This window comes from Drosophila ficusphila, unplaced genomic scaffold (genome assembly GCF_018152265.1).
Source record: "Drosophila ficusphila isolate 14025-0441.05 unplaced genomic scaffold, ASM1815226v1 contig_414, whole genome shotgun sequence".
In the NCBI taxonomy this organism is placed as follows: Eukaryota; Metazoa; Arthropoda; class Insecta; order Diptera; family Drosophilidae; genus Drosophila; species Drosophila ficusphila.
This window is the reverse complement of record NW_025064328.1, coordinates 17,524,634-17,550,783: the sequence shown is the minus strand read 5'-3', so window position 1 is coordinate 17,550,783 and position 26,150 is coordinate 17,524,634. Positions and strand designations below refer to the sequence as shown.

General features: G+C 43.4%; 7 protein-coding genes across 18 annotated transcripts; 5 read left to right on the top strand and 2 right to left on the bottom strand.

Annotated features, from left to right (window-relative positions):
- The first annotated feature begins 19 nt into the window (after positions 1-19).
- On the top strand, positions 20-446 carry LOC108093726 (39S ribosomal protein L34, mitochondrial). Its single transcript, XM_017193937.2, has 2 exons — positions 20-128; positions 192-446. The coding sequence occupies exons 1-2, from the start codon at positions 106-108 to the stop codon at positions 412-414; spliced, it is 246 nt and encodes an 81-aa protein (XP_017049426.1). The 5' UTR covers positions 20-105; the 3' UTR covers positions 415-446.
- On the bottom strand, positions 402-4,161 carry LOC108093722 (polynucleotide 5'-hydroxyl-kinase NOL9). 2 transcript variants are annotated; one of them, XM_017193932.2, is made up of 5 exons: positions 3,477-4,161; positions 3,269-3,412; positions 3,032-3,211; positions 805-2,976; positions 402-746 (listed from the first exon to the last, which is right to left on the bottom strand). In XM_017193932.2, the coding sequence occupies exons 1-5, from the start codon at positions 4,060-4,062 to the stop codon at positions 481-483; spliced, it is 3,348 nt and encodes a 1,115-aa protein (XP_017049421.1). In that variant the 5' UTR covers positions 4,063-4,161; the 3' UTR covers positions 402-480. The 2 variants fall into 2 exon arrangements, with proteins under 2 accessions (XP_017049421.1, XP_017049422.1); XM_017193933.2 differs by having other exon boundaries at positions 3,326-3,412.
- A 111-nt stretch (positions 4,162-4,272) lies between these two features.
- Positions 4,273-8,320, top strand: LOC108093725 (ras-like GTP-binding protein Rho1). The gene is made up of 5 exons (XM_017193935.2): positions 4,273-4,470; positions 5,078-5,241; positions 6,353-6,502; positions 6,840-6,920; positions 6,977-8,320. Exons 2-5 carry the CDS (start codon positions 5,086-5,088, stop codon positions 7,166-7,168), a joined length of 579 nt encoding a protein of 192 aa, XP_017049424.1. The 5' UTR covers positions 4,273-4,470; positions 5,078-5,085; the 3' UTR covers positions 7,169-8,320.
- A 979-nt stretch (positions 8,321-9,299) lies between these two features.
- Positions 9,300-11,122, bottom strand: LOC108093724 (GTP-binding protein Rit2). Its single transcript, XM_017193934.2, has 3 exons — positions 10,735-11,122; positions 10,492-10,548; positions 9,300-10,423 (listed from the first exon to the last, which is right to left on the bottom strand). Exons 1-3 carry the CDS (start codon positions 10,952-10,954, stop codon positions 9,906-9,908), a joined length of 795 nt encoding a protein of 264 aa, XP_017049423.1. The 5' UTR covers positions 10,955-11,122; the 3' UTR covers positions 9,300-9,905.
- A 436-nt stretch (positions 11,123-11,558) lies between these two features.
- LOC108093993 (aspartyl/asparaginyl beta-hydroxylase) lies at positions 11,559-18,073 on the top strand. 11 transcript variants are annotated; one of them, XM_017194414.1, is made up of 14 exons: positions 11,559-11,752; positions 12,755-12,940; positions 12,999-13,175; positions 13,232-13,539; positions 13,616-13,738; positions 13,867-14,047; positions 14,258-14,335; positions 14,839-14,946; positions 15,092-15,559; positions 15,864-15,952; positions 16,407-16,647; positions 16,709-16,814; positions 16,867-17,592; positions 17,651-18,073. In XM_017194414.1, exons 1-14 carry the CDS (start codon positions 11,701-11,703, stop codon positions 17,799-17,801), a joined length of 2,994 nt encoding a protein of 997 aa, XP_017049903.1. In that variant the 5' UTR covers positions 11,559-11,700; the 3' UTR covers positions 17,802-18,073. The 11 variants fall into 11 exon arrangements, with proteins under 11 accessions (XP_017049903.1, XP_017049894.1, XP_017049899.1 ...); XM_017194405.1 differs by lacking the exons at positions 14,258-14,335; positions 14,839-14,946; positions 15,092-15,559 and adding an exon at positions 12,506-12,559 and having other exon boundaries at positions 13,619-13,738; XM_017194404.2 differs by lacking the exons at positions 14,258-14,335; positions 14,839-14,946; positions 15,092-15,559 and adding an exon at positions 12,506-12,559 and having other exon boundaries at positions 11,560-11,752.
- A 118-nt stretch (positions 18,074-18,191) lies between these two features.
- On the top strand, positions 18,192-23,890 carry LOC108093964. The gene is made up of 13 exons (XM_017194368.2): positions 18,192-18,369; positions 18,431-18,574; positions 18,636-18,789; positions 18,838-19,023; positions 19,081-19,933; positions 19,994-20,147; positions 21,311-21,421; positions 21,594-21,842; positions 21,913-22,056; positions 22,131-22,281; positions 22,340-23,082; positions 23,154-23,443; positions 23,503-23,890. Exons 1-13 carry the CDS (start codon positions 18,286-18,288, stop codon positions 23,702-23,704), a joined length of 3,465 nt encoding a protein of 1,154 aa, XP_017049857.2. The 5' UTR covers positions 18,192-18,285; the 3' UTR covers positions 23,705-23,890.
- A 571-nt stretch (positions 23,891-24,461) lies between these two features.
- On the top strand, positions 24,462-26,116 carry LOC108093607. The gene is made up of 3 exons (XM_017193733.1): positions 24,462-24,675; positions 25,618-25,785; positions 25,845-26,116. Exons 1-3 carry the CDS (start codon positions 24,462-24,464, stop codon positions 26,114-26,116), a joined length of 654 nt encoding a protein of 217 aa, XP_017049222.1.
- The last annotated feature ends 34 nt before the right edge of the window (positions 26,117-26,150 follow it).

Below are 26,150 nucleotides of genomic sequence, written 5' to 3'. Positions count from 1 at the left end.
TCGAATTTTCGAACTCGATGGTCTGGCAACGCCTGACTGTTGACCAGCTGCTTAAACGATATTTTCTGTTTAAAAGCCGGTCACACAGACTGGAAATTACTTAACATGCTGCAAGGAGTTATTCAAAGGTACGGAAATTACACATAGACAAGTGATACTGTATGAAATAACAATGAATTACGCCACTACAGGACCTGCCTAGCGGTTGTCAACACCGCGAAAACGTTAGTTGTGCGGGAAAAGCACGCCTTCAATCGAGCGGTGCTGAAACCAAAAGTCCGGTGCCATTTCCCAAAACCCAAGGAAGTCAAGAGAATCAATGTCCACGGCTGGGATGCAAGGATGTCCACCCCGGAAGGAAGACGTGTGCTAATGAACAGGATCCTCAAAGGCCGTCACAATTTGTCCCATTAGTCGTTAATAAACCTCAATTTATTTACAAAATATTTTCCTAACTATCTTAATGTATGCTGTGCAGTTTCAGTTTCTTTGATTTGCTGGCACTCCCAAAAAGGCCGGCGTTCTATGGTAGATCTGCTGAATGCTCTTCGAGGACTTCGTGTCGTCAAGGATAAATACGAAGGGCACACTGGTCGAAACACCCTGACCCTGATCCTTGAAGTATCCCTGCGGCAGAGTGAGTTCTCCGCCTAGGATAAGACAATCCACCAGGGACATCTTTTGCAGAGGCATCGCAGGAACCAGGAACAACTGGTTCCGGTCGTAGTCAATGGCACGAACCACTCCTGAAACAATTAAAATCAATAACTAAACCACAAAAACGCCTTCGAGATAGAAACGAACCTATTCCCAAGCACTGAGGCAGTCCTGTTCCTTGATGACAAAGATAAACCACATTGCCCTCCATGCCGGATATCAGTTCATCGCGATCGTAATCCCCGTTGGTGGAGTGACGGATCTTGAGGGACTCCAAGGAAACGCTTAACGGTGGACAGTCTGTAAGGGTTTTGGCATTACCCGTGAGACAGGAACTAAGACGCGCCAAGAGGTTGGAATACCGCATATCCTTGGCACTCAGGCTCCACGATCCTCGTTCTTTCGGCGGCACCGCACTTTGTATTTTGTGAAGCGTGTACTTGGAGATTTTCTTCACTCTAAACTCCTCCGCCGTGAAAATAATGGGGTTTACTTCTGACAGACTGCTCCACTCGAGGGGAAAATCAAAATTATTGATCGGAACTGGACTGCCGATTTGCACGAGATCCGTGGGAATGAGGCGATCCACCAGCAGAGCCATCAGTTCGGTACCGAAGCCTTTGTTATATCCCATGGTGTTGATTAGCCAAGGAATCTTAGCGTACTTTGCATCTTTGTGGACGTTCTCGATAAGCTGCATGACTGCTCGAGCATACTGCTCCGCGCACAAGACTATATTGGTGTGACCGACAACATAAGCTTCCTCAGGTTGCTTATTGAGCAGGAATCCAGGTCCCAAAAGGGGTGCATCTATAAGAGTGCATGAAACAGTCTGTGGCACAAAGATTTCTGGCTGGCCAATATCCAAATCAATGAGCAGGAGAGATGGAAACTGACCTAGATTCCGGTTGATAAGGTACCGCAGTAAACTAGACTTTCCTACGCCCTTTCCACCTGCTATTATCATCCGAGTTGTTTCCTTTAACTTCAACTTATTCCACACCTGTGGCACTTGCAAAGTGCGACTCAGATCGGAGGATTGGATGAGGCAGTTCAACATGGATTCACTTTTTTGATACGGCCGATTGGAGGCGTTGACCAGCGGAAACAAGTTCTGAGCCATGTGCTTACTAAAGTTCTCGACGAGACGTTGGGCACCAGTGTTTCGCTCAAGAAGTACTATTGCATTAGTCTGACTCTGAAAGCTGCTCTGAATCCTGTCTAGCTGAGCACGGGTGAAGTTATTGTTGAGTTCCTCCCAGTTCACCTCGTCCTTGGCGGGTTTTTTGGTCTTGGTGGGTGATATAGAAACCCAATTAAGGCCTTTTGGTGAATAAATCGTGAGTGTCTCCTGCCTTCGAGCTCTATAACCGTTGACTGAAATTTGACCACTCAGCAAAGTGAGCACCAGTGTGCCATACAATTCAAGATCCTCTTTGATCACGGCCAGCACATGGTTGCTCTTCAGACTGTTTTCAAAGACGCTAAGGTCAGTGGGATTTGCTTCCGGGTTTCTGTAAAATGGCGCGTCATTCTGTTGCAAGTTCTGCTTCTGGTCGGTTTCAGTCACTTCGGTTTCCATAGTGACTTCAGTCTCTTCAATTTTATTGCTAGACACCTCTTCAATGGATTCTGATATGTTATCCTCAGCAACAGCTAAATCTTCTACAATCTTTTCCTGTACAGGTGAGTTTCTTTCAATTTGCTCTGCAACCATTATCTCTTTAGAAGTGTCATTTTCCTTAGGTTTGTATCTGACAATTTCTTTCTGGCTTTTGTCGTCAGGAGCGTCATCAAAGATTTCTTCTATAATAAGCGGCTCTTTTTGCATTCCCAAAGGTGGTTCATCGAAGAATCCGTCGATCTCAGGTGGCTCATAGGTTGAATCGAGGTCGTCGCTGTCGAAGAAATCACTGCCGTGTTCTTCACTATCGCTATCTTCACTTTCGAAATCTTCATCACTGTCGTAGTCTTCGCTATCTTCACTGTCAAAATCTTGGCTGAATTCGTCGTCACTTTCAGAGTTTTCGCTACTTTCGTCCTCACTGTCAGAGTTTTCGCTGTAGAATTCTTCAGACCCGCTGCTCCCATTTGGTTCATAATCATAATCATCACTATCAATGTCTGCCAGTGCACTTTCAAATACCTCAATTTTGCGAACTGTACATTTAGCATCATTTTGTGTCGGACGAAAGCAGTTCTCTGACAATTCATCAAATGGGGCAGGTAGGGCAAGTATTTTCCCTAAATTGCCTTTAGATTTGACTTTGTAAATCTTTGGCTTTTTGAAAAAATATTCGTCCACGTCGCTTTCCAAATCTGTTAAAACATTATTAGATTCAATACAAATAAAAATAACTTAGTGTTGGCCTACCATTTTCGATGGATTTAATCTCAACATCGTCAAGTTCCTCTACCGAACCCGAATCCACATCGAAATCTTTCTCTATGTCGAAATCTTCATAACTATGATCGCTGTACTCCCCGACTTCATCTGAGCTATAGTTCTCAAAGTCTTCAAAGTATTCTTTACTGGACGGATACTCGATGAAACCTGTAATTAGGGAATATGGTTTAATTCAACTGAAAGTCGTAAATTAACATACAATACCATTAGTTTTTTGCATTTGTAGACTGTTTTTATTTAACGGTCCTGAGTGTTTATTACCATTTTTTTGGCTTTGTTTCCTGGGTTTTTGAGGTATAAGTTTTAGCCTTTTGGTTTTGGAATCTTTGTTGTTTTCATTGGACTCCACTGTGTGTAATTAGGAAAATTGTTAATAACATGTTTAAGCATTGAAAAAAATTCATATCCATACCATTTTTTTGGGGCACCTTGGAGACCTGTGGCTTGGAACCTTTATTTTTTCTAATCTCTAAGTCTTTGCGTTTTTCCAAGGCAGCATCTACCTTTGGTGTTTTTGTTTTGACCACCACTTCGGATGATGATTTTTTTGTGGAAATATTCAGATGTTTTCCTTGTGGATTTTCAACAGGAACAGCCAAATGGATCTTTGCCTTCTTTTTAGTTGGAGAACTGGGCGGTTTCGCCTCTTCGTTGGATATGGGTCTCTTTTGGGCTTCCTTCAAATGGTTCTTTGGCTTCTTATTAATTGGAGAGCTGGTTGGTTTCGACTCTTCCTTGGATATGGATCTCTTTGGAGCTACCTTCTTATTTCCCTTCGATTTTTGAGGCGACTCCATGTCAACTTTTGGCTTTTGAAGCGACAAAGTCTTTGCGCGGGCGATGGAAGTCTTTGGAATCACCTGGTTTTTGGAAGCCACTGATAGGAAAGCAGGTGTTTCCGGCCTCTTGCGACCTGAAGCCAGTTCTCGGTCCTCGGTCAGCTTCAAACTAAGCTGCATTTCTTTCAGCATGTGCGAACTTAGCTTGCCAGTTCGCATTTTCCGCAGAAATCACCAGAATTTAAAGAAATTCCCAGGCCATGCGACCGCAGGTGTAAGAAGAAGAAGCTGTGTGGTGTGACCAGTCATGTCACGGCAGAGGAATACTTCTACCAGAGTTGCCACTGATACCGCAATCGATATGCGCCACGCAACCCTGTACTTGAAGGCGTTGGTTGGTCATCGAAGGTTCATCGCGCTACCAAGAAATGAAACGGATGAACATTGTTCATCGTCATTTTGCATGGGAAAAAATCGTCGAGTTCAATTCGAATTTTTGTAATTGCATTAACTTTTATACGATATAGCTAAACGGTAGACGCATAAGAATCAACAAATTTGTGCCATTTTGTAAGCAAATTAAGTGTCGAATTCGTGCTGAGTGTTGTGAAATCACCAATATAAATTGTAAGTGGCCCGCAAGAGCAGTGAAAAAATTCCACACAGCACGCACACAGATGCACGCACGCCCAGCAAGAGGCACACACACACACCCGAACTCTTACATACATACGTAGCGCGAGTGGATGATGAGATGTTTTTGGAATAAAGCGAGAACGGGACGGGGCGAGAGGAGTTTCCTGGAGCGGTTGAGCGGGGGGTGGAGAAGCGGGCGGCCCTATGACGCGACCAAAGGAAAATGCGAATGCGAAAAACGAAAAAAGGAAAACCGGAGAAAACTTGGCTAACGGACAATGGGCAATGGCCAGAAAGAAAGAACCCCACACTTTAGACTATTAGATCGCTGTCCAGTCGCGGGTATGACTAAGTGTGTGTGCGAGCGGGAGAGAGCTACCGAAAAAAGAGAGCGAGCGAGCGCGCGTGTGTTCGTGTGTGTGTGCCAGTGTACTGTGGATGTGTGTGGCTTTTTCATTTTGATAATTTTTTGAACAGCTCGCTCGGTTTTCGCGAATAAATTAAACAGAACTGAACGGCGAAACGGGCACACGGAATCGGAACTCGGGACTCCACTGCATTTTTTGCAACTTGTACAATTTGCCTTTGCCTTTTGCAGAACTTCCAATGACGACGATTCGCAAGAAATTGGTAATTGTCGGCGACGGTGCCTGCGGTAAAACTTGCCTTCTGATTGTCTTCAGCAAAGATCAGTTCCCCGAGGTCTATGTGCCCACCGTGTTTGAGAATTATGTGGCCGACATCGAGGTGGATGGCAAACAGGTAAGAGCAATTCCGCCCACCCAAAACCCCCTGATAACCCCACCCTGTCGTAGAACCCCAGACTCCGAACCCCAGTTGATAATCATCTGATCTCGTTTTATAATTTGTGTGCATTCAATTCATTCGGGTTTTCAAGTGCGCGTATCCTCTTTACAAATTCTGTCTGTGGCTATGGGTGTGTGTTTATTGTTCTCTTGTTTGTGCCACCCACAACTTCTCCCACACCTACAACTGCCCCGTCTTTCCTTAAATTTTTCTTGTAAAAATATGAGTCAATATCGCCTGATTCCCACAGACACAAATAAAAAAGAATAAACAAAGGTGTTTGCAAATGCTAGACCACTGGCAAAAGTTAGTGGAAATTTGGATTATTCGGAAGAAGAATCCCAAGTTTTGATAGCAGTGATTAAGTCACACTTGGCCACATTTCCCCACAGCAACACTCGCATGCACACACCTACTAACCAGAGAGTTGGCAGCACTAATATTAGTAAAGTTGCTCCCTTCCTTCCGCTCGTTTTCTTTTCTTATTATTTTGTATTTGTCTTATACAAGTCCGTTGCGCACATACAGTTTTATGAGTTGCGCCGCCCCCCGCTCTCTGTCTCTCTTTCTTCTTACTCTCTTCCTCTCCCTGCCTACCTGTACTCTCTTTTGGGGGCAATCTCTCTCCTTCCCTCTCGATTGTAATGTACGATTTCCATGGGGCATTAAGTCATGATTTGGCTATATATTCCATTCGGATCCCCAATATTTTCAGGCGCTTTTTGAAATAAACACTGTTTGCCTTTTGCTGCGCAATATGGCGGGTTTTCGGTTTTTCAGTTTCTGTTTGTATTTCTGTTTGGATAGCGTTTACATACACACAAGTTCACGTCATTCATTCTACTTCGGCTCGCTTCGATGTGATTAATTCGTTTGGCATTTCCGCCAAGTTCCTTGCTCACGCTCTCGAACTCTTGCTATCTTAAACTCAAACTCTTCTCGCCTCCGAGCTTGTACTTCCCAGCTCCCCAAATACCCCATACTCTGTCTAAAACCATCATGATGACACAATTGCAACTGCAATGCTCAAACAAATTCATAAACCCTATCCTATTCCAATCTACAGGTAGAGCTGGCCCTATGGGATACGGCCGGGCAGGAGGACTACGACAGACTACGACCGCTGAGCTATCCCGACACTGACGTCATACTGATGTGTTTCTCGGTGGATTCTCCCGATTCGCTAGAAAATATTCCTGAAAAATGGACCCCAGAGGTAAGTGCTACCAGAAATTTAAAGTTTCTGTCAAAAATAAAAAGAAAAAAAAATGTAAAATCGTTCCCAAATAAGGAACTCCTTATCAAAGCTTTCTAAAAGACTTCTTGCTCATAAAAACATTTTATAAAAGCACAAAAATGGTACAATTATAAGTACTGTCAACATTGTCTCAAAATGTTTATCTCGAAAATGCGATTGAGTGTTTAAGAGTCTTTAATGATTTACAACGTTCTTAAAATTCAGTATTTCCTAAAGAAGTTCAAAACTTGTACTTTTAAAACTAATCTTTTTACCCTATGTATTTAAAAATATCTAATTTCTACTATTATTTTAGGTCAAACACTTTTGTCCAAATGTTCCAATCATTTTGGTAGGAAATAAGAAAGATTTGCGAAATGATCCCAACACAATTCGGGTAAGTATACGCACCGTTGACAATTGGACTCGTTGTAATCATATTGTTATCCGCAGGATCTAGCAAAAATGAAGCAGGAGCCGGTGAAGCCGCAGGAGGGTCGCGCCATGGCCGAGAAGATTAATGCCTTTGCCTATTTGGAGTGCTCGGCCAAGTCCAAGGAGGGTGTTCGGGAAGTTTTCGAGACGGCAACTAGGGCCGCGCTGCAAGTCAAAAAGAGGAAGAAGACCAGATGCCTTTTGCTCTAAAAGAGCAAATCAACAACATGAAAATCTTTACCACACACACACGCAGAGCAACAACAACAGCATACACACACAAACACATACACACACCTTTTACAACAATAACGAGCTGAACAACCACTCAACAACAACAACAACAAGAAACAACCAGAACATCGGATACACGAAGCTGCACCACCCAACAGCAACAACATGAGCAGAAACAGAGCATGAGCTACAAAATCAGCGGCGGAAGCAGCAAAAGAAGAAGGGAGGCAGCATCAAGTAGAATGTCAAATGCGGATTTGATTTTATATACAGTCTAGTGTAGTTATAAACCGAAGTAAAAAGTAATAACTATGGCATTATTATTTGTAACCCTAGGGCAGAGCAGTTCGATCAGTCAGCCACTGCAAGCAAATATATATCGATATATGTAAACATATTCAAGTTGTGTCCGTTTCTGTCCAACCCTCTTTTGATGTATGATGTTTATTTAATTATTATTTATCGTGATCTGTGTTGTCAAGTGTAGCCGGCTGTGGCAGGATGAGATTGTGTCCCATGTGAGGGTGAGTGAGGCAGCAGGTGAATCAGTGGAATCAGATTCAGATGTTGGACACCGAGGTTCAAGGCAAAAGTAGGCGACGATGAGAAGATGAGAGTTATGTTCCCTTTAAATCTATCAGATACAGAGAGACCAGCAGACCGCCAATAGAAGATGCAAGTGAAACTACATTACAAGAACCGAACTAAACACAAAACAAAAGAAACGATACATGTTTATTTAACTAAACTTAAGCCACAAATGAGATGCATTCAGTTTTCGCGTGGGAGAAGCTAAAAGGGAGAAATTTTTGATGAAGTGAAACAAACTATTTCGAGCGCATTAAGCGATTTTTAATATTTGTACTTTGCATTAAAACGAGTGGAAAACAAAAAAAAAGATACTACAAAACAACCAAACTATATGAAGAGTATTTTATGATTTTATAAAATACGAATATACATATAATTATACTATACAGTACATATGTGTATGTCTCTTTTTTGTATTTTGTACCGTCAATCGTGTAATTCTCACACAGAAGTTGAAAAACTCGAAGATGCATCAGATACAACCAAACTATATTATACTTATGAATAAACAGTACATTTGATCTACTCTTGGTTTAATTCAATGTTTTATTTGGCTGGGGATTGAACTGGTTTCTTGTTTTGTTGATGTTAAAATGGAAACATCCGAAGGGCAGATAAATATAAGAAACTTAAACGATTGTTTAAACGAGGATAACATCCAACAAGACCCAAGACCACCGGCAACCTTAAATAAAAACTCACATCGTTTAACGGGGGTTCCAAAAAAATCTTTATTGGGGGTTTGTTTTTGTTTATTTTGTGCTTTTGAATTCCTTTTTTTTTTACATTTAAAATGTACATAACATTATGAATTAAAATGTTTTGGTTTCTTTCGATTAGGTATTACAATTAAATATTATTGGCTTTGCCTCCCGGTATGCCGTTTTCGAAACGACATGGACACGACAGAATGCAATAAACCAAACCAAACACTTCTCTTAAAACATACTTTTTTAATCGCTTGACTTTTCGGCGAAATCTTTTTTTCTATATTTCTACCCGCATTTGATTACTCGTTTTCGTTTAGTTGTTGTTTTCATTAGTCGGTTGGTTAGTAGTTGGTTGGAACGGTTACAGGAAAGGATTCGCAGTAACATTTAATTATCAGTAATTATGGTAATCCGACCAACTGCTTGGGGATCATGTAACAAACAGAGTAATTGAAGTTGTGTTAGTATTTCGTTTCTGGTGATGCAGTTAACATTGATGAGAGGAACTCATGGTGAATGCTTAGAGAACGTGATGTGTGTGGCTGATTGTGTAAAAAGTAATTAACAGATTGGTTAAACTAATAATAAATAAACTTAGGCATAACACGTGTCCTTAACAATATAAACAATAAACATTTCTCAAACTTAAACAACAAATGCATCGGCTGTCGTGTGCTTAAATTATCAATAGTCGTTATTAATATGGGCTTGGATCTGAACAGACGTTTTTTTGATTTATCTTTCATTATTTGCAATGTTCCCGCGTCTCAAATACTTAGTCGCTCGATTGATTTATAATATTAGTATACATTAAATTCAACATTTATTCGATTAGTTAAATGTGTTGCTTGTGTCGTATGTCATGTGCGTGTCTTTTGAGTAAATACGTACATACATAAGTTTAAAAATCATCCCCTGTTCCGCTCTGTTTACCTGGCAATTGGCCGTTGGGTTTATCTCCTGGCTAGGATTCAGAGTTTTCAGAATGTTCACTGGGGGGTCTCCCCTTCGATCTTGCTGAATTTAAATGCTTTTGAGCTTCGGCCAATTGCCACACTTCCTGAATCGCTCTCGTCTAGGAATCAACGTTAGTAATATTTACTACATAAACATATGTACGTGCATTGTTAATATGTATCTTTTGGATCGGTGCTTAAACGTATTGATATACTCTATCGCTGCTCTACCTTCTCGCTAATCTTTCTGGCCGACAACAAGTATTTTAAATAGTTTTGTAACAAATAATAAATAAACCACTGTGGCCATAACAATTAGTGTTCTCCTCGATCGGTAAATTCTTGTAGGTAGTATTTGATGGGCGTGTGCTATATACATTCCGTGTATATAGCGAACAAAAGTTACTCGTATGTGTGGTTAATATTGCACTCGTTCAAACAAATCTCCACCTGGACCTAATTGAGGTTCCTCCTGCGCCGGAACACCAAGGCGAAGATGGATCGGATTCGCCACCAGCGGCTTCGCCGCCCCGTATGGATCTTTTCCGAATTGGAGTCCGTTCCCAGTGCCTTCTGCATCTCCTTACGCCGAATCTCGCGGACTAGCGTGTAGAACGCCTCGTCGATGTAATGACGCAGTGCAGCCGAGGTCTCGAAAAAGGGGCAACCGAACTGGTTAGCCAGGTTCTTACCCTCCTCGGTGGTCACGCGTCGCTGCGACTCTAGGTCCACCTTGTTGGCAATCAGAACCAGTGGAATGTCCTCAGAGAGGCGAACCCTGGTGATTAGTTTCCGGTACTCGGATGCCTCCTGGAAGCTATGACGGTCGGTGACCGAGTAGCAGATAATGAAACCTTCGCCGCAACGCATGTATTGGTCCCGCATGGCCGTGAACTCCACCTGACCGGCGGTGTCAAGGATATCGAGCAGGGCGGCCTCGTTGTCGATGACCGCCTGTTGCTGGTAGGAGTCCTCTGTCGGTCGGAAAACCGGTATACATTTAGAGAGGGTTGGGAGCAACTTTTTCCAGCGCCTTACTCACCAATTGTGGGGTCGTGGTAGTCCAGGAAACTGTGGCTCACGAACTGAAGGGTGACAGCTGTTCGGGTTTCATCGTCATCGTCGTCGTTTTAAGGGGGCGGTGGGTGGTAGGTGGGCGGCAGTAGGGTGGCGTTAGCCAAAACAAAGCGTAAAAGAAATTGAGATAATTTATTGATTTTTCGCAGTCGCAATCAAAGTGCGCAGTGATAACTCGGCACTTTCTTTGGGGAATTTTGCAGCATACCTGACTTTCCCACTCCGCCGTCGCCCAGGATGACGATCTTGTAGACCCGTAGACCGCCCCGCATATTCTGGGGCGGCACCGGGGGCGTCTTGACCAGGTTTCCATTGTCCCTGTGGTCGCTGGGCACCCGCATCGAGTCCGTGTCGGCGGCACTGGTGCAGGACCTCAGCTTGCTGGATCGTTTGATTGCCGCACAGCCGATGGACATGTCGCCGGCCATTACTTACGGACCGCTGACCCCTGACCTCAAGGATTTAGCCCAAGTCCGTCGTTCCGTACCCGTTCGATCGGATCACACGGAGAACCTCTGCACCGCCGTCGCCAATTGTGTATTATTTTCTTGTTTTTTCTTGGTCGGGGTTGGTTCTCTTTAAGATGGGCGCGTGATGTGCGCTCATCCCTAGCACACCCATCTCTAGCACGCAAGCAGCCAATGCGCAGGAATTGAAAACAGAGATTCTGTATTACGTTTTTAATAAAAGTTTATTTAAGACAAATTAAACGTAACAAATTTTATTTAAAAAATTGTTTATTTAAACATTGAAATGTAAGGAGCAGAAGCTAAATTTTTGTTAAAAGTATTACTCGTGACCAAAACAACTCACAATAAAACTGACCAAAACTAACTTTCGTATCACGAGTGAATTTTGAGGGAAATTAGCCTTAAAAGAACAATTTGTTAGAAGCATAATAATAGTTTCTTTCAATTATAAAAATTTTATTCTGGTCAAGTTATCTAGTAACTATCGCCACCCAGCTATTATCTCTAGCTGTCACCTTTGCCGCCGGATCTGGCAGCCCTCTTTGCTTTATAAATAATTTTCCCACGGCGCGAGCGGTACTCGCATTTTAGTAACGTGCCGATCGAGATCGCCCGCTTTCACCGGTCCGCTCGAAAAGGAAAAACAAACCGCTCTTTACGGAATTGGCATACATTTGGCATACTAAATAGTGACTGCGAGCAAAATGTCGGGCGATGTGCAGCCGCGAAAGCGAAAGGATAAGCGCCGGAAACGCGGTAAGTCCTTGACGTTACCATCAAATCTTTACCGGGATTAACCGTTACTTGTGCTGTGTAAATCTTTTAATTTTTCGCCGCCGCGTAGCAAGCAGTTCAATTCTTTTATTAGCAAAATAATATTGTCGAGTGCCTTTTTAAAAATAACTTTGCCCTATTATATAAAATTATACATCTCGCCTGTTTTCTGTCGCTATGCGTGTGCCGATCGAGCAGGAAAATATATGCATGACGTGTGCGGGGGACCAAGAAGTGGATATATGTACATATGCCTTTGTGGGCCTGCAGAAGGGCATGCAAACAGATATCGAGAATAGAGAGTGGTCTTTATTTGATTTATTTATCTATATCCGAGATACACAGCTACAGCTGTTTCTCGTCCCTGGGAATATCCTCTTATCTCTCTTCTTCTTCGCTTATCTCTCACTCTCTCTGATCGGAAAATGGAGAACTCACCTCGGGTGGAGTGAAATCACCTCGGCGGCAAATTAAGTCCAATGCAACAGAGATCAAAATCAAGAAATGGTGATGCTTCCGTATAAAATTCTGGGGCCATTACACCCACCGCACAGAATAAGTAGCCGTGGTTATATGTAAAGCCATTTATTTTCACTTGGCCATCTGCCCAAGAGCATGACTGGCGGCTTCTTTGTTTACCGTTGCGCATATTTAGGCATAAACAAAAGATCCCCGCCGCTCTCTTATCAGTTTGTAATGCCGGTTGTGTCTCATTGTAACTAACTTTTTGTCTAGATGATCGCAAGTCCGAGGGCGACGTGACTGTTCTCCGTCAGTCCAGCTTTCAAGGTAGACAAATCCCCCTTTGTTTCTCATCTCCCCCTGAAACCAAACCCCTAAAAGCTTTGCTGTATTAATTTAATGTCTCGCACAGTTACTAAATTCATGTAAATCCATCCCCACGCCGTCTGAAGGTGCCTTCAATTAAACTGTTTGTAATCACATGTGTTTATTATCCAATATCATGCAACGGCGCGATCTCAGATGACGACGAATCTTCGCACGGCGTTCACATTACAAAGATGGGAAACGAAGATCTCCACCTGCACGTGCACCACGATCACGGAACCGGGGGTCATTGGTGCGCCAAGATCATATTCTTCGCTCTGATGGCCGTACTTTTAGGTTTGGTGGGTCTGATCATCATGGAGAACCGGGGACTGGAAGACCGTAAGTTCAGAAAATTCAAAAATTTTGAATTCTACTAAATGTGTTTTACGTTATTTAGTCGACACTCCTCTGTCGGAATCGCGATTCTCCAAAGTTTTTGATGGTTGGGTGGACGAACACCGGGATGAGCACGAAGGCCACGACGTGCAGGAACCCTCTGGGGAAGCTCTGGACGATCATGATGATCACGACGAGCACGATGATGATGAACATGATGAACACGACGAGGAGGAAGGTGGGAAAACTTATTTTTCTATATTTCAAATCATTGAAACTCCATACTTATTTTAGAAGAAGAACCTCTTACGGAAGAATTAGAGGAGGAGGAGGAAGAATTGGAAGAGGAGGAAGAACCTGAGGCTGAACAAGAGGAGGAAGACGAGGATGAGGAGAACAATGCAGGCGAAAACATAACCGCTGAAGATGCAGAGGAGGATGAAGATGAGGATAAGGAGGAGGAAGGCACTGTGGAGGCCACCGTAGAAGCCACCACAGAAGCCACTGCGGAATATGAAGCTGAAGATGAGGAAGAGGATGAACCTGCGGCTGATGATGATGCAGTGGAATCCACTGAAGCCCCACCATCAGAAGCTGATGAGGTAGGATTCGTAGCTCATGAAATATTGACTTTCAAGTTTTTGCTATTTTAATGAGTGATTTTATTCTTGTGTATAGCAGGAAGAGGAAGACGAGGACGAGGAGGAGCAAGAGGTCGAGGAGTCTGTTGAACCGCCAAGATCACAATCTGCAGCCCAAAGTGCTCCTGCCAGAGATGATAACGATGATGATGATGAACAGGTATAGTATTTTTATCTCTTAAAATAATATAAATTGTTTTTAAAAACAACAAACAAAAACAACAACTTATAGTTGTTTGTGCTACAGAATATTTTATTGAGTCTGAATCATTTTATTATTTTTTTCAGGAACCAGACAACAACGATGCCGATGACGAAGAAGATGATGACTTTGAGTCCCTTGATCAGCAGTTTGAAAATGATCCTGAGGAGCTACAGCCAAAGGAAGCAGTAGATAGCCAGGAGAAGGAGCAGAACCAGGACGGTGAAGAGGAGCCCAAAGAAGAGGGTTCCTCTTGGTTGGCATCACGTAAGTAAGGGAGGCATAAACATTGAACGGTTAACGGATATTCCAGGCCTAGAACCTTAAGAACTGACAGACAAAAATGCTCCACCTTACAAAGAAAAAAGAAAAAGAAAAACCCAAAAAAACAAGTACACAGAAACCGAAATTGTACAAGAAAGTGCAAAAGGCATTTGTTTGTTTATTTTCTGATACTAAAACCTGACTCATTTACAGTTGCCGTTAAATTTGGCGTTGGCGTTGCACTTGCCTTAGTTTCACGCCTTGTATTGATAAGGAAAAGTCCAAATACAAGTGAGTCTTCAATGATGATCTGCTCCCCAAAAACTCCGCTCTTTGTATTCCGCTCTTTGCTCTTGATCTTGATCTCTATCTATATCCGCCAAGCACGCCAGATGTTACGAATAACAAATAATCCTTCCTCTGGGGAATCTTATGAGCAGTCACTACTAAGCGCCGCTTTCCATTCTAACCCACCAAGCGATTGGTTGAATCAAAAACTATATAAGTGTCTCGTAATCGATGTATTAACAGAACTAAAACAAATTCTGGGGAATGCATTCTCTTTGATTCAGCTCAGAGAACTCATGATCCCAGCTTAATCTTTGCACTTTCTTCAGTTAGCTTATTTTGATTATGATTTATTATTATTTCTTGAATCTGATTGTAGTCACAGCTTTGTTTAACTTATTCCACCAATGTATGTATGTACGGAAATTGTTGAATGGCTTTGTTCTTGCTCGATTAATAATCCCTTAACTCGAATAACGTTCGAATCTCCCGTGGTGAATGAACAGACGAGGATGAGCCCGCGCCTGAAACTATAATGAGGCGGAGACTGACGATTGCCACGGCCGAGGATCACATACCCGACGATGTGGAGGAGTTGCCCCTGCTAGATGATGGTTGGAGATATTCATTATTAATGCCAACTTCGGCCAGCCGAAGTTATTTTCAAATCATTTGGTGGTCAATTGATCTGAAATATATGCAATAAGTCTGGGCCAAGACCAGAGTTTTAATTTAAGTCATATCCCATTGTCCAAAAAGAATACTCCGAGGAGGAAATCGAGATCGAAGAAGAGATCGAGGTGGAGATCAGCGACATTGAGGAGGAGGAGGAGCAGACGCGCCACGACAGCGACGACAATGTGGCCTCAATGGCGAGCTACGTGCCCGAAACCTTTGAGCAACTGAGCTCCATGTACAAGTTTGCCAAGGAACCACCAGCGAAGGAAACGAAAACCGAAGAGAAGAAGGAAAAGGAAAAGGAGAGGGAACAGGAAAAGGAGCCGGAGCAGTCGGCCGGCGCCAGCGGAATCTATGTGGAGTACGAGGACGGAGCCATGGACGATTACGAGCATGAGGTGGATAGCGATGAAGAGATCACCGACGAGGAGGACGAGATCTCCGACGTGGACGATGCCGATCTGATGAGCCGGCTGGAGGCCAAGTACGGCCGTCTGCCCGTCAAGGAGTTCGAGAGCGATCCGGACTCCGACGATCCCAGCTGGACACGTAATTACTAAACGCACAAACAAATCACCAAGTCTGTCGATGACCACCCGACTCCACTCCATACTCCATTCGACATACTTTCGATCGATCACTTAAGTTATCGCTATCATAGGCCCAACACTCTACTTTAAGACACACGAAAACCGATCGCAAAACATAACAGATCGTAAGTGTTAGCTGTAGTAAGACAACCATCACCTCACACAAGGTGGAGCTCTTTTTAGGCCTTAACCGTTCAAAATTGCACTTCTCTGTCTTTTTTTTGTTGAATTGTATACTAACTGGGACTCTTAATTTCAAACAGAAATAAAGCCCAAAGAGGCTGCTCCAGCAGAGAAAGTTGATCCCTTCGAGGAGGAGCTGCGCAAGGCCAACGAGGAGATGATTAGGGAGGTAGGTCGCAGCAGATGAAGTAATCCTTGGAACTTTGACAAATCTCCGATATATCTTCAGCTCAACAATCACTAAAGATAATCACAAACAAAAACACACTCATTTCAAAGCTTTAGTTTATGTTTTGCTTGTCAAGTTCATTAGATCTTATAACTGTTTAGCCAAGTAAGAAAAAGATTCTTTAACGAAATCTAAGAAATTAACACTAAATGTACTTGTAGAAACGCACTTTTTAGGGGACTTTTAGTTAAGACGAACTCGTGGCCAGATCTCTTCAACCAATACACACCCACTGAAGGAATCCTTGGTCATGGGCTCATCTTTAAAGTCTCTGGCAACTGCGTTTCATTTATGCTAGAATGATTTTGTACTAATTGCATGTTTCTTGTACTTTGTCTAACCCGTTTTTTTGTGTTTTGGCTGACGAACCGCGAACTAATATCCACCCCAAAAGAACTATGCCCAAGCCCTGCGATCCTTTAACACGCTCACCACCCAATTCGCCCACGAGCCATTGGCCCATTTGGGAAAAGCGCGAGCTTTGGAGCTGCTGGCCAAAAAGGAGCGCAGCAACAAGCGTTTGTTGGATGCCATCGAAGCCCACAAAAGATACTTGGCCTTTGGCGAGCTGGTGGCCAGTGATCAGGAATTCAAGTCCGCCGGCGAAAGCTGCATTGAGAACTTGAGATTTTTGGGTGAGCAAGGGGATTCCCAAAATTCTAGAGGTTTTTATCTAAAGGAGTTTTCCTTTCTTAGGCCTCCACAATCAGGCGACGACCATTCACGAGCTACTCATCGAGCGTTTTCCGAAGGAACCGCGACTGCGTAACCAACTCTCACTCACCTATCTCATGGTCAACAAGTAGGTGAGGCAGAATGCCTTGATGATGAAATACCTTATGATTGCCTCTCAGTCTTCAGCAGGTGGAAAAGGTGGCGGCGGAGACCCTGAAGCTCTGGCCTACAAATGCAGTGGCGCAACTTCATTATGGGCTGGCTATGAAGCAACTTCATGGTGATTACCAGAAAGCCCTGCCGTATCTCAAATATGCTGTGGAGTCCCAGGAGGAGGGAACCCAGGAGGCTTTCTTCTACTTATCCCTTGGCGAAACACTGCAACGTTTGTCCAGGCAATCGGATGCCCTAGATGTGTATAGAAAAGGTGTCGAAAAAGGATATTTTGAGAGCCTCTATCAGAGGTCGCTGTATAATGAACCCAAGCTCAAAGGCCATCCCTTCTGGCAGCCCAAGGAAACGGGCTATGAACGACAACTGGAAAAACTGCAGCTCAATTGGCGCGCAATCCGGGATGAGGGACTAGCCCTGCTGGGAAGGAGTGGATTCTTCAAGGATGAAGCGGAGCTACTGCGCGACAAAGGCGTCTGGCAGCAGTACGAGCTGTATGCCCAAGGTCGTCCAGTGAAGGACAACTGTCAGAGGACGCCAATTACCTGCAGCTTGCTGCAGACGTTTCCCGAGTCCGCCGGCTGTCGTCGGGGCCAAGTGAAGTTCAGTGTGATGCAGGCCAAGACGCATGTGTGGCCGCATTGTGGACCCACCAACTGCCGTTTAAGGGCTCACCTCACCCTGGTTGCTCCAGAGCCGGAAAAAACCTCGCTTCGAGTGGCAGAGCAAGAAAGGTAGGGAAAAATAATTTAATAATAATAACATACTCCTAATATTTAATCTATTTTTTAGAACCTGGCGTGAGGGAGAGCTTTTTATCTTCGACGACAGCTTCGAGCACGAGGTGTGGCATAATGGAACCCTTCCCCGCCTTGTGCTCATTGTGGATATGTGGCATCCGCAACTTACGGCCGCCCAGCGCCGCAATTTATCACCCATTTGATCTGGAGTTACTTAGTTCTATAAATAGTTCCGGTTCTTAGGCCTGTAATTTAGACAAATTTCTCCGAAATCGCATCGTTTATTGTTAGTTAAATCGCCATGTTATATAGACATTACTGTAATTATACCTCTTAATCGTTAAGCTCGGCTTGGATGCGTGTTTAGGCTAAAGAGTTGTCTATTAAACTGTGTATTATATACGATTAGCTTTGGTTGAAAGCTTACCCTCGCTTTTGTACTTTACAGAAATAAAAACCTTTTAGGATTCGATAATTGCTGTTTTTAATTCGGAAAACACTATATTGATCTTTTGATTGAAGCATTTAGTATATGAAAAAGATATAAATGTGAGTTGCAGTTGGATGCAATGAAGTTGTTTCAAGATGCTGTTTCTCCGAGTTGCATCATTATTTTTTTTAGCTGTCGCTCTCGGTGACTCCTTGGATGTGTGCCTGCAGGATTTGGGTTGCCTGCGAGGCACTCTAATGCCAGGATATCAAAAAGGAGAGTTCGAGGCCTTCATGGGAATTCCCTTCGCACAGCCACCAGTGGGATCGCTTCGTCTTAAGGTGGCTTATTTTTGGTAATATTCCATCAAGGGGATTTAATTGGACGGGCTATTGTTCTCAGAATCCTGTGCCTGCTGATCCTTGGGAAGGAGTACTGGATGCTGGCTCCGCAAAGGACAGCTGCATGCAGAGAAACTACTTTATGGACGGATGGACTATAATGGGAGTAGAGGATTGTCTCTACCTGAATGTTTATCGACCTAAGGTACAAAGTTTTGAAATCCTAACAAGAAGACCTGTTATCCAGATTTGTTTGTTTGCTTTAGCAAACGGAGGGAAATCCCTTGCCAGTAATGGTCTACATACATTCAGGTGGTTTCTTTAGTGGCTCTGCCCATCCAATGGCGAGTGGACCTGAGTATTTCATGGATACCGAAGAGGTGGTTATGGTTTCAATGAGCTATCGCCTTGGTCCTTTTGGTAGGTTGCTTAGCTATAAAAATCCACTCACAATAATATGTTTTGTAGGTTTTCTCAGCACTGGCGACGAAAACATGCCAGGCAATTTTGGTCTTAAGGATCAGCGACTGGCTCTGCAGTGGATACAAAAACATATAGCCACATTCGGAGGAGATCCTGAGAAGGTCACGATTTTTGGTCACAGTGCAGGGGGAATTTCAGCCCATCTTCACATGCTCAGTCCTAATTCGAATGGTAAATATGAGTTTGTTTTCTACTTGTTAATCTTTCACGCATACTGCTTTAATCTAGGACTCTACCAGAGGGCGATGTCCTTGGATGGTACCGCGTTTTATCCAGGCGTGAAGATCCTCGAGGACCCTTTGAGTCAAGCTAGAAAACTGGCAAAGGAATTGGGTTTTGATAAGGCGGAAAGTGCCAGTAGCCAGGATCTTGCCGAAGCTTTCCGGGAAGTCTGTCCCAAGAAACTCCTCCTCAGTGTGGACAGCTTGAAGCTCTGGGATAATTTGCCTATGATAAACTGTCTTCCTGTGTTGGAGGCAGTTGAATCTTCTGAGGCCTTCTTGACCGAAGATCCTTTCAAGGCTCATCTGGCTGGTCGAATTAATCAAGTGCCCTGGTTGGTTGGCGTCAATTCAAGAGCAGGTGAAGGTGTCCTGAGCTTATTGCACACCTTTAAGGATCAAAAACTCATGGATGACTTCAATGAACACTTTCTGGAAAACATGGCTTTGGTGCTCGTTCTGCCCGAGGGAACTCCTCCAGAAACGGTCAGAAATATACTGGACGCATATGAGTTTCATGGGGACGCTCTTAGAAACGATACCATGTTGATTCTCTCAGAAATTGCTGGTGACTTTGGCTTCTATTATTCTTTATATGAAGCCGTTTCATCGTATGCAAGCTATGCCAACCTTGAAGAGAATCCACTTCACAACTATATTTTTGAGTTTCGCGGCCAACAGTCTATGTCACTTTATTTCACTTCTTCCACTGAGGACTTTGGGTTAGGATCAATTCACATGGATGATGGTATTCACACCATCAAGTTGCCGGTTCTGTTCAAGGATTTCCCCAAGGATTCGGAAGACGCAAAGGTGGTCGAAAGAATGACTTCACTGATGGTGGACTTTGGCAAAACGGGGTAAGCTTTATAAACTTTCTATTAAGAACTATTATTTAATAATTAATTGCTACTTTTAAGGATATTTCATGAAGGAACTACCTGCAAAGCTTCGGACTTTGAGGACCAGAAAATGTGCAACTATTTACATTTTGGAGGCAACACTGAAAAATACCAGGAAGAAATAAGAAGGGATTTTAAACTTACAGCCTATTCCATCTGGAAAAAGTTGTTTCTCTAAAGATTTGAGATATGTAAACCCTCCCAAAACAATTTTCCCGTGTTAAGGGTTTATTTAAGAGCGAGCTACGGATAAATAAATCAGATTAATTTGCGAAATGGAACGGATCTTCTTACAAGAACTGTTTAAAATACCCCAGATTTTCATTGAGACATTGTAAGTGGAGCTGTGCTTGTGTTCCATTTTTGTAAAAGTCTGCTCCCCATTCCCCAATTGTCATTCGAAGGTCAATTTACATATGCAGAATGTGCAAGAAATGAGATTAAGTGCGAATAAAAGGCGCGGCGACAAGCGGTGAGATAAGATAGCCGTCGATCCGGGGAGCAATAAATCTCGCCCGATAGGGGAAACATCTTGCTTGGAGACTTTTTCCATACACTTCGCGATCTCCGGATGGAGCACGATAAACGAGAGTGAAAACCGTGACGTTTTATGGAGGGATAAAACGAAAGTGAGGGGTGCAAAGATCACGGTTTCAGGTTGTGGGGAATACAGTGAGTGATAACTTTACGCCTCATTAGGTTAAGGAATCAGAGGCTTACTATCATAACATAGAAGTTTAAAAGTATTTTATGGTTACGCTTGGGTAATTACTCAACAAGTGCTTAAAGTCGGAGGTGTGTTTTATTTGCAAATGATTAAGTCGTAAAAGTTTTAATGACCCACTTGAATACGAAACGCAAAACATAGCAATTAGGTTATTACGGCGACTATAAAGTATTCTTAAATTTTCACATAAAAAAGAATGGTTATTTATGCTGCAATTGATTTGTTTCTCTGTAACTGCACTAAAGTGAAATTTCATGGCGAGGGACAGGATAAAAGCGAAAGTTCCAATTCGAGGCGATCGCAGTTGATCGCCAGTCGTTAACTCTGACGGATCAGCGTATAGTAAGTGATTCCGATTGGATAACACTTTCTACTCGTTCTGGCGCGTGTTTCAAATTACCCCAACCAGATGCGGATCGAGTCTGAGCTGAGGTCGCCCAGCGGCATCTAGATGCAGTTCCAGATCGATTGGTATCCGCACTGATCAAGCATACGCCGTGTGAACCGATCTCCGGCTCCCTCGCTTCGTTCGCCGTGCTCTGTATAAATTTTCCACAGCAAGTTCAGTCACTTTTTCGAGATTGTGGACAGAGAGACACTACGAATAGAGCAAACTTTTCTTCACGATTAAAGTGAACGCGAGCCCTCGAAAGCGGTCAGATCGATTTGGGCCTCAGTCGCGTGTGGTTCTACGAAAGAGATTTTCCCCCTTTTCGCAAGTGAGTGAATGCCGAGGTTTTCCAGCAGGAGCTGCTGGCCAATTAGAAAAGCATCCGAGACCGCTTTAGCGTTGACATCACCTTTAATCTCGGGCGAAGCAAAACAAAGCGGTGGAAGCCCCAAAACCGATCATAAATAACCCATCGATATGCATAATTAATGATCCATTAGCTCTGCTTTCAGTCACTTCGTGGACCGCCGGCGATGATTCAACTGCGGATGCTACTGCCGCTGCTTCTTCTCGGCCAGCTTTTCGATGGCCCTTTGCCCTGCTCGATGGCCCTCGAGCAGCCGGTCGTGTGCCCGCCCAGCGTGGGCTGCCTGAAGGGCACTCACCGGAAGGGCTATCAGTCGGAGAGGTTCGAGGCCTTCATGGGGATCCCTTATGCCCTGCCGCCCGTCGGAGATCTGCGCTTCAGTGTGAGTATGCTGTGGGCTCCACAGCTCCGATAAGAAACCCCTGACGCAGAAGAGATATTCGCATCTCCAGAACCCCAAGGTAATACCCAAGCTGCTGGGCGTCTACGATGCCAGTGAACCCAAGATGGACTGCATCCAGAAGAACTATCTGCTGCCCGCTCCCATCATTTATGGCGACGAGGATTGTCTCTACCTAAATGTGTACAGACCAGAGGTTAGTTGAAATACAAAAATAGTCCCAATTGGATTATTCTTGGTTCAAATATTAGAATTCAATATTTTTATAAGGTCAGAAAAGCACACCTACCTGTGATGGTCTACATCCACGGCGGAGGCTTCTTTGCTGGCTCTGCAGGACCTGGGTTAACAGGACCTGAGTACTTTATGGACTCCGGGGAAGTAATCCTGGTGACAATGGCCTATCGACTAGGACCCTTTGGTGAGTGTAAAGTACTTAAGTAATAAAATATCCATATTACGTTTGGCTCCACCCAAAGGATTCCTATCCACCCAGGATGCTGTTATGCCGGGAAACTTTGGACTAAAGGATCAAAACGCAGCCCTTCGTTGGGTGCAGCGCAATATTCGCTCTTTCGGTGGAGATCCCCAACGGGTAACCATTTTTGGCCAGAGTGCCGGCGGAGTGGCAGCCCATATGCACTTGTTGAGTCCCAGGTCACAAGGACTCTTCCATCGCGTGATCAGCATGAGTGGAACCGCCAATGTACCCTTTGCCATTGCGGAACAGCCTTTGAGGCAGGCTCGTCTCCTGGCGGAATTCGCCCAGATTCCAGAGGCCCAGAACCTGAGTACTTCGAAGTTAACCAAAGCTCTCCGAAAGGTAGATGCCACCGAGTTACTGAATGCCGGAGATGGTCTAAAGTTCTGGGATGTGGATCACATGACCAACTTCCGACCAGTGGTTGAAAGGGGATTGGGATTGGAGGCCTTCCTCTCTAAACATCCCAAGGACATCCTGGCTGAGGGACAACAGACTTCCGTTCCTCTTCTTTTGGGAACAGTTCCAGGTGAAGGAGCTGTGCGGGTGGTGAACATCCTGGGCAACGAAACCCTTCGCAAGAGCTTCAACTCGCGATTTGATGAGCTGCTACAGGAACTCATGGAGTTTCCACCTGATTTCTGTAGGGAGAGATCGAACCAGGCCACCGAACTTCTGGTGGAAGAGTATTTCCGAGGACGGCATGAAGTCAACGAGGAAACTGTTCAAGGATTTATGGACGTAAGTCAAGAGTTTTGGTGTAAATTACTGCAAAGTTAAGCTATTTAATTTAAATTTCTCTTGCATCCCAGTTAATTACGGATAGGGGTTTCAAGCATCCTCTGTACAACACAATCCTTAAAAATGTTAACAAAACGGCGAATCCTGTTTACCTGTACAGCTTTAACTATAAAGGACCTCTGAGCTATGCCTCTGCTTACACATCAGCCAATGTTACTGGAAAGTACGGGGTTGTCCACTGTGATGATCTTCTATATCTCTTCCGAAGTCCTTTGATTTTCCCCGACTTTGAACGTAACTCCACAGAGGCAAAAGTAATAAGCTCATTTGTGGATTACTTCGTGCACTTTGCCAAGTTCGGGTGAGTATTAAAAGTAGATTAAATGAGCAATAAAATAAATGAATCACTGTGTTTCCTAGAAAACCAAGGAATGCCGAGTCAATGAACCCCTGCTCCATGGAGGTGCTCCAGTCACGTTCCAACGGCGTTTGCGATTACCAGGAATTCGACAATGCGCCAGACTCCCCGAAAGGCTTTCAAGTTAACGTGGCCAGCGAATTCCAAACGGACAGGGTGAAACTCTGGTCCCTTATACTCAATGGAAACCCGGACGAGTCTTGAGCTCGGATTCATTCATCAAAACATGTATATACAAATGTTCGGTGCTGAAGATATGTAGAACATAAGAAGAAACCATAGATAATGCTGTAAGAAAATAATCTAAGCACAAATAAGTTCTCTTTGTTGTCATATTTTTGTAATGTTTTTACGTTATATAAAAACTATAAATGTCTATTGAACTACAAACATATTTGTCTCGTTTTTTCTATTTCCAGTTGTGTCATTACCTCACAAGCCGTTTAATTCATTTGCAACACGTTTGTTGTGTCTACAATGCAGTATTTTAAAAATGTTTGAGGGGAAAAGGCGTGAAGAAGTGTGAAATAGTAGCAGGTTTAGTCGGCAAATTAAGTATACGGCGTGTGGCGGAAATGAGAACTCCGATCGAATTTCTTCCTCGGTGATCTTGTTCTACAATTGATTATTCATAGTTAATTATAGTTGTTCTCGGCAATCTTGAAATCAGGTAAATGTTAAGTAATGTATTAGCTAATGATTAAGCCATTTGCATACCGCATTTCCCGTGACTTAATATTCTACTTGTAATTGGCACGTGTTTATAGTTAGGAGAAAAAGGTGCAATGAACCTTTATGACTGGCAAATTGGGTTACAACATGCAAATGACCCGAGTGCCTGGATTTTGTGTCAACCTCGCAATTAAAATCAATAAAGCGCAGCGGAATCACTCAGGCTTTTGACGTTTCCTGCAGGACATTCGTCAGTTCCATTTGTTCCTGTCGAGCGGAAAGTCCATCTATGGAACTGCGTCGGAAAATTGCCTTGCGTGTTATGCCCCTCTTTCTGGTGGGTTTTCTACTCACGGTGGGCGAGGCGTATCTGAAGAGTGTCCGAGTGGACGAGATTCCCTTTGCCGGAAAACAGATCCAGGCAAGTCGCCGGTCCAGTGGCATCCACCTGATCTCGAGTCTGGAGCATCAGCGCACATTTCTGCACCTGTTCCATGTGCCGTGTGAGTTGGGTGTCCCATTTTATACATATAGTAAAATATTAATATTAATTTATAATATTTTTGACAAAATTAAAACAAAACAAGAAAGGAAGCTAGCTTCGGCAAGCCGAAGCTTATATACCCTTGCAGTCATCAAATATGTCGATATAGTTGTCCGATTTTGATCAAATTTAACTCGTAATTCAAGAGTCGTAAGAACACTCTATATTCCAAAAATCATACTTGTCTGATGAAAAACAACGATGTTATCAATTTATTTCCATTAATTCTATATATAATTTTCGATCCCTCCTATGGCAGCTATATGATAGAGTTATCCGATTTTGATCAAATTTAATCCGAAATTCAATAACAGTTAGAAAACGCCATCTTGAAGAATTCAAGTCGATCTGATGAAAAACAATAGAGTGAGAATTGTTTATTTCATTCTCTTGTATTGGAGCTATCCGATATAGTCGGCCGATCCGGCCCGTTCCGACTTATATACTGCGTGCAACAACTACACAACTTTTGGGAAAGTTTCAGCACGATAGCTTTAAAACTGAGAGACTAGTTTGCGCGGAAACGGACAGACGGACAGACGGACAGACGGACAGACGGACAGACGGACAGACGGACAGACGGACAGACGGACAGACGGACAGACGTACATACATATTTCGATTCTGCTCGTGATGCTGATCAAGAATATATATACTTTATGGGGTCTGAGGTGTCTCCTTCACTGCGTTGCAAACTTCTGACTGAAATTATAATACCCTTTTGCTCTGCAAGGGTATAATGAGATCTCTAGTGTGCCATAAAATGTTCATTTAAGAATAACAATCTGCCCAAAAGTAGACTACATATTTTAGACAAGAACGTCCAGTATGTATATTTTGAGTTCTTAAAAAGGTTTCTTTTAAATCACTTATGTATTGTATTATTATTCTATTTTTTTAGACATAATTTGTTTTTACGCCGCCAAGGGAAAGTGGCCCTATGTGCCGGGATTTATGAAATACCGAGTTGACAATGCGGCTCGTAGTTTTTTCCACCAGAACGACAGTTTCATCAAACAGTTTTGCACCAAGTGGATACAGGTGAAGGAGTGCTTTCGACCATTGTTTGGTGGGTAAAAGGTTAGATTTTAAGAAATTAACTAATAAAATAATACCCTAATTTTGTAGATAAATCAAACACCACCATAGATGCAGAAATTGAGACCCTGGACGTAAAGGTTCAGGGGCAGAACACACGTTGCAACTGCGACAAGTTGCTCCTTTCAACGGAGGCTCCTGTGCCGGTTGTCTATTTCGATAAGAACTACATAGGAAATGTGAGCTCGGAAACAATTATGAACACCATAGAGTTTCTGGAGAGTTTCTTGCCACCACCTACCAAAAAACACAAGCGGAAGAATCGGGTGCGTGGACGCCTGGATGATATTGATATTAATTAGAAATCACCAGTTTTAATTACTTTTTCTTCGGCAC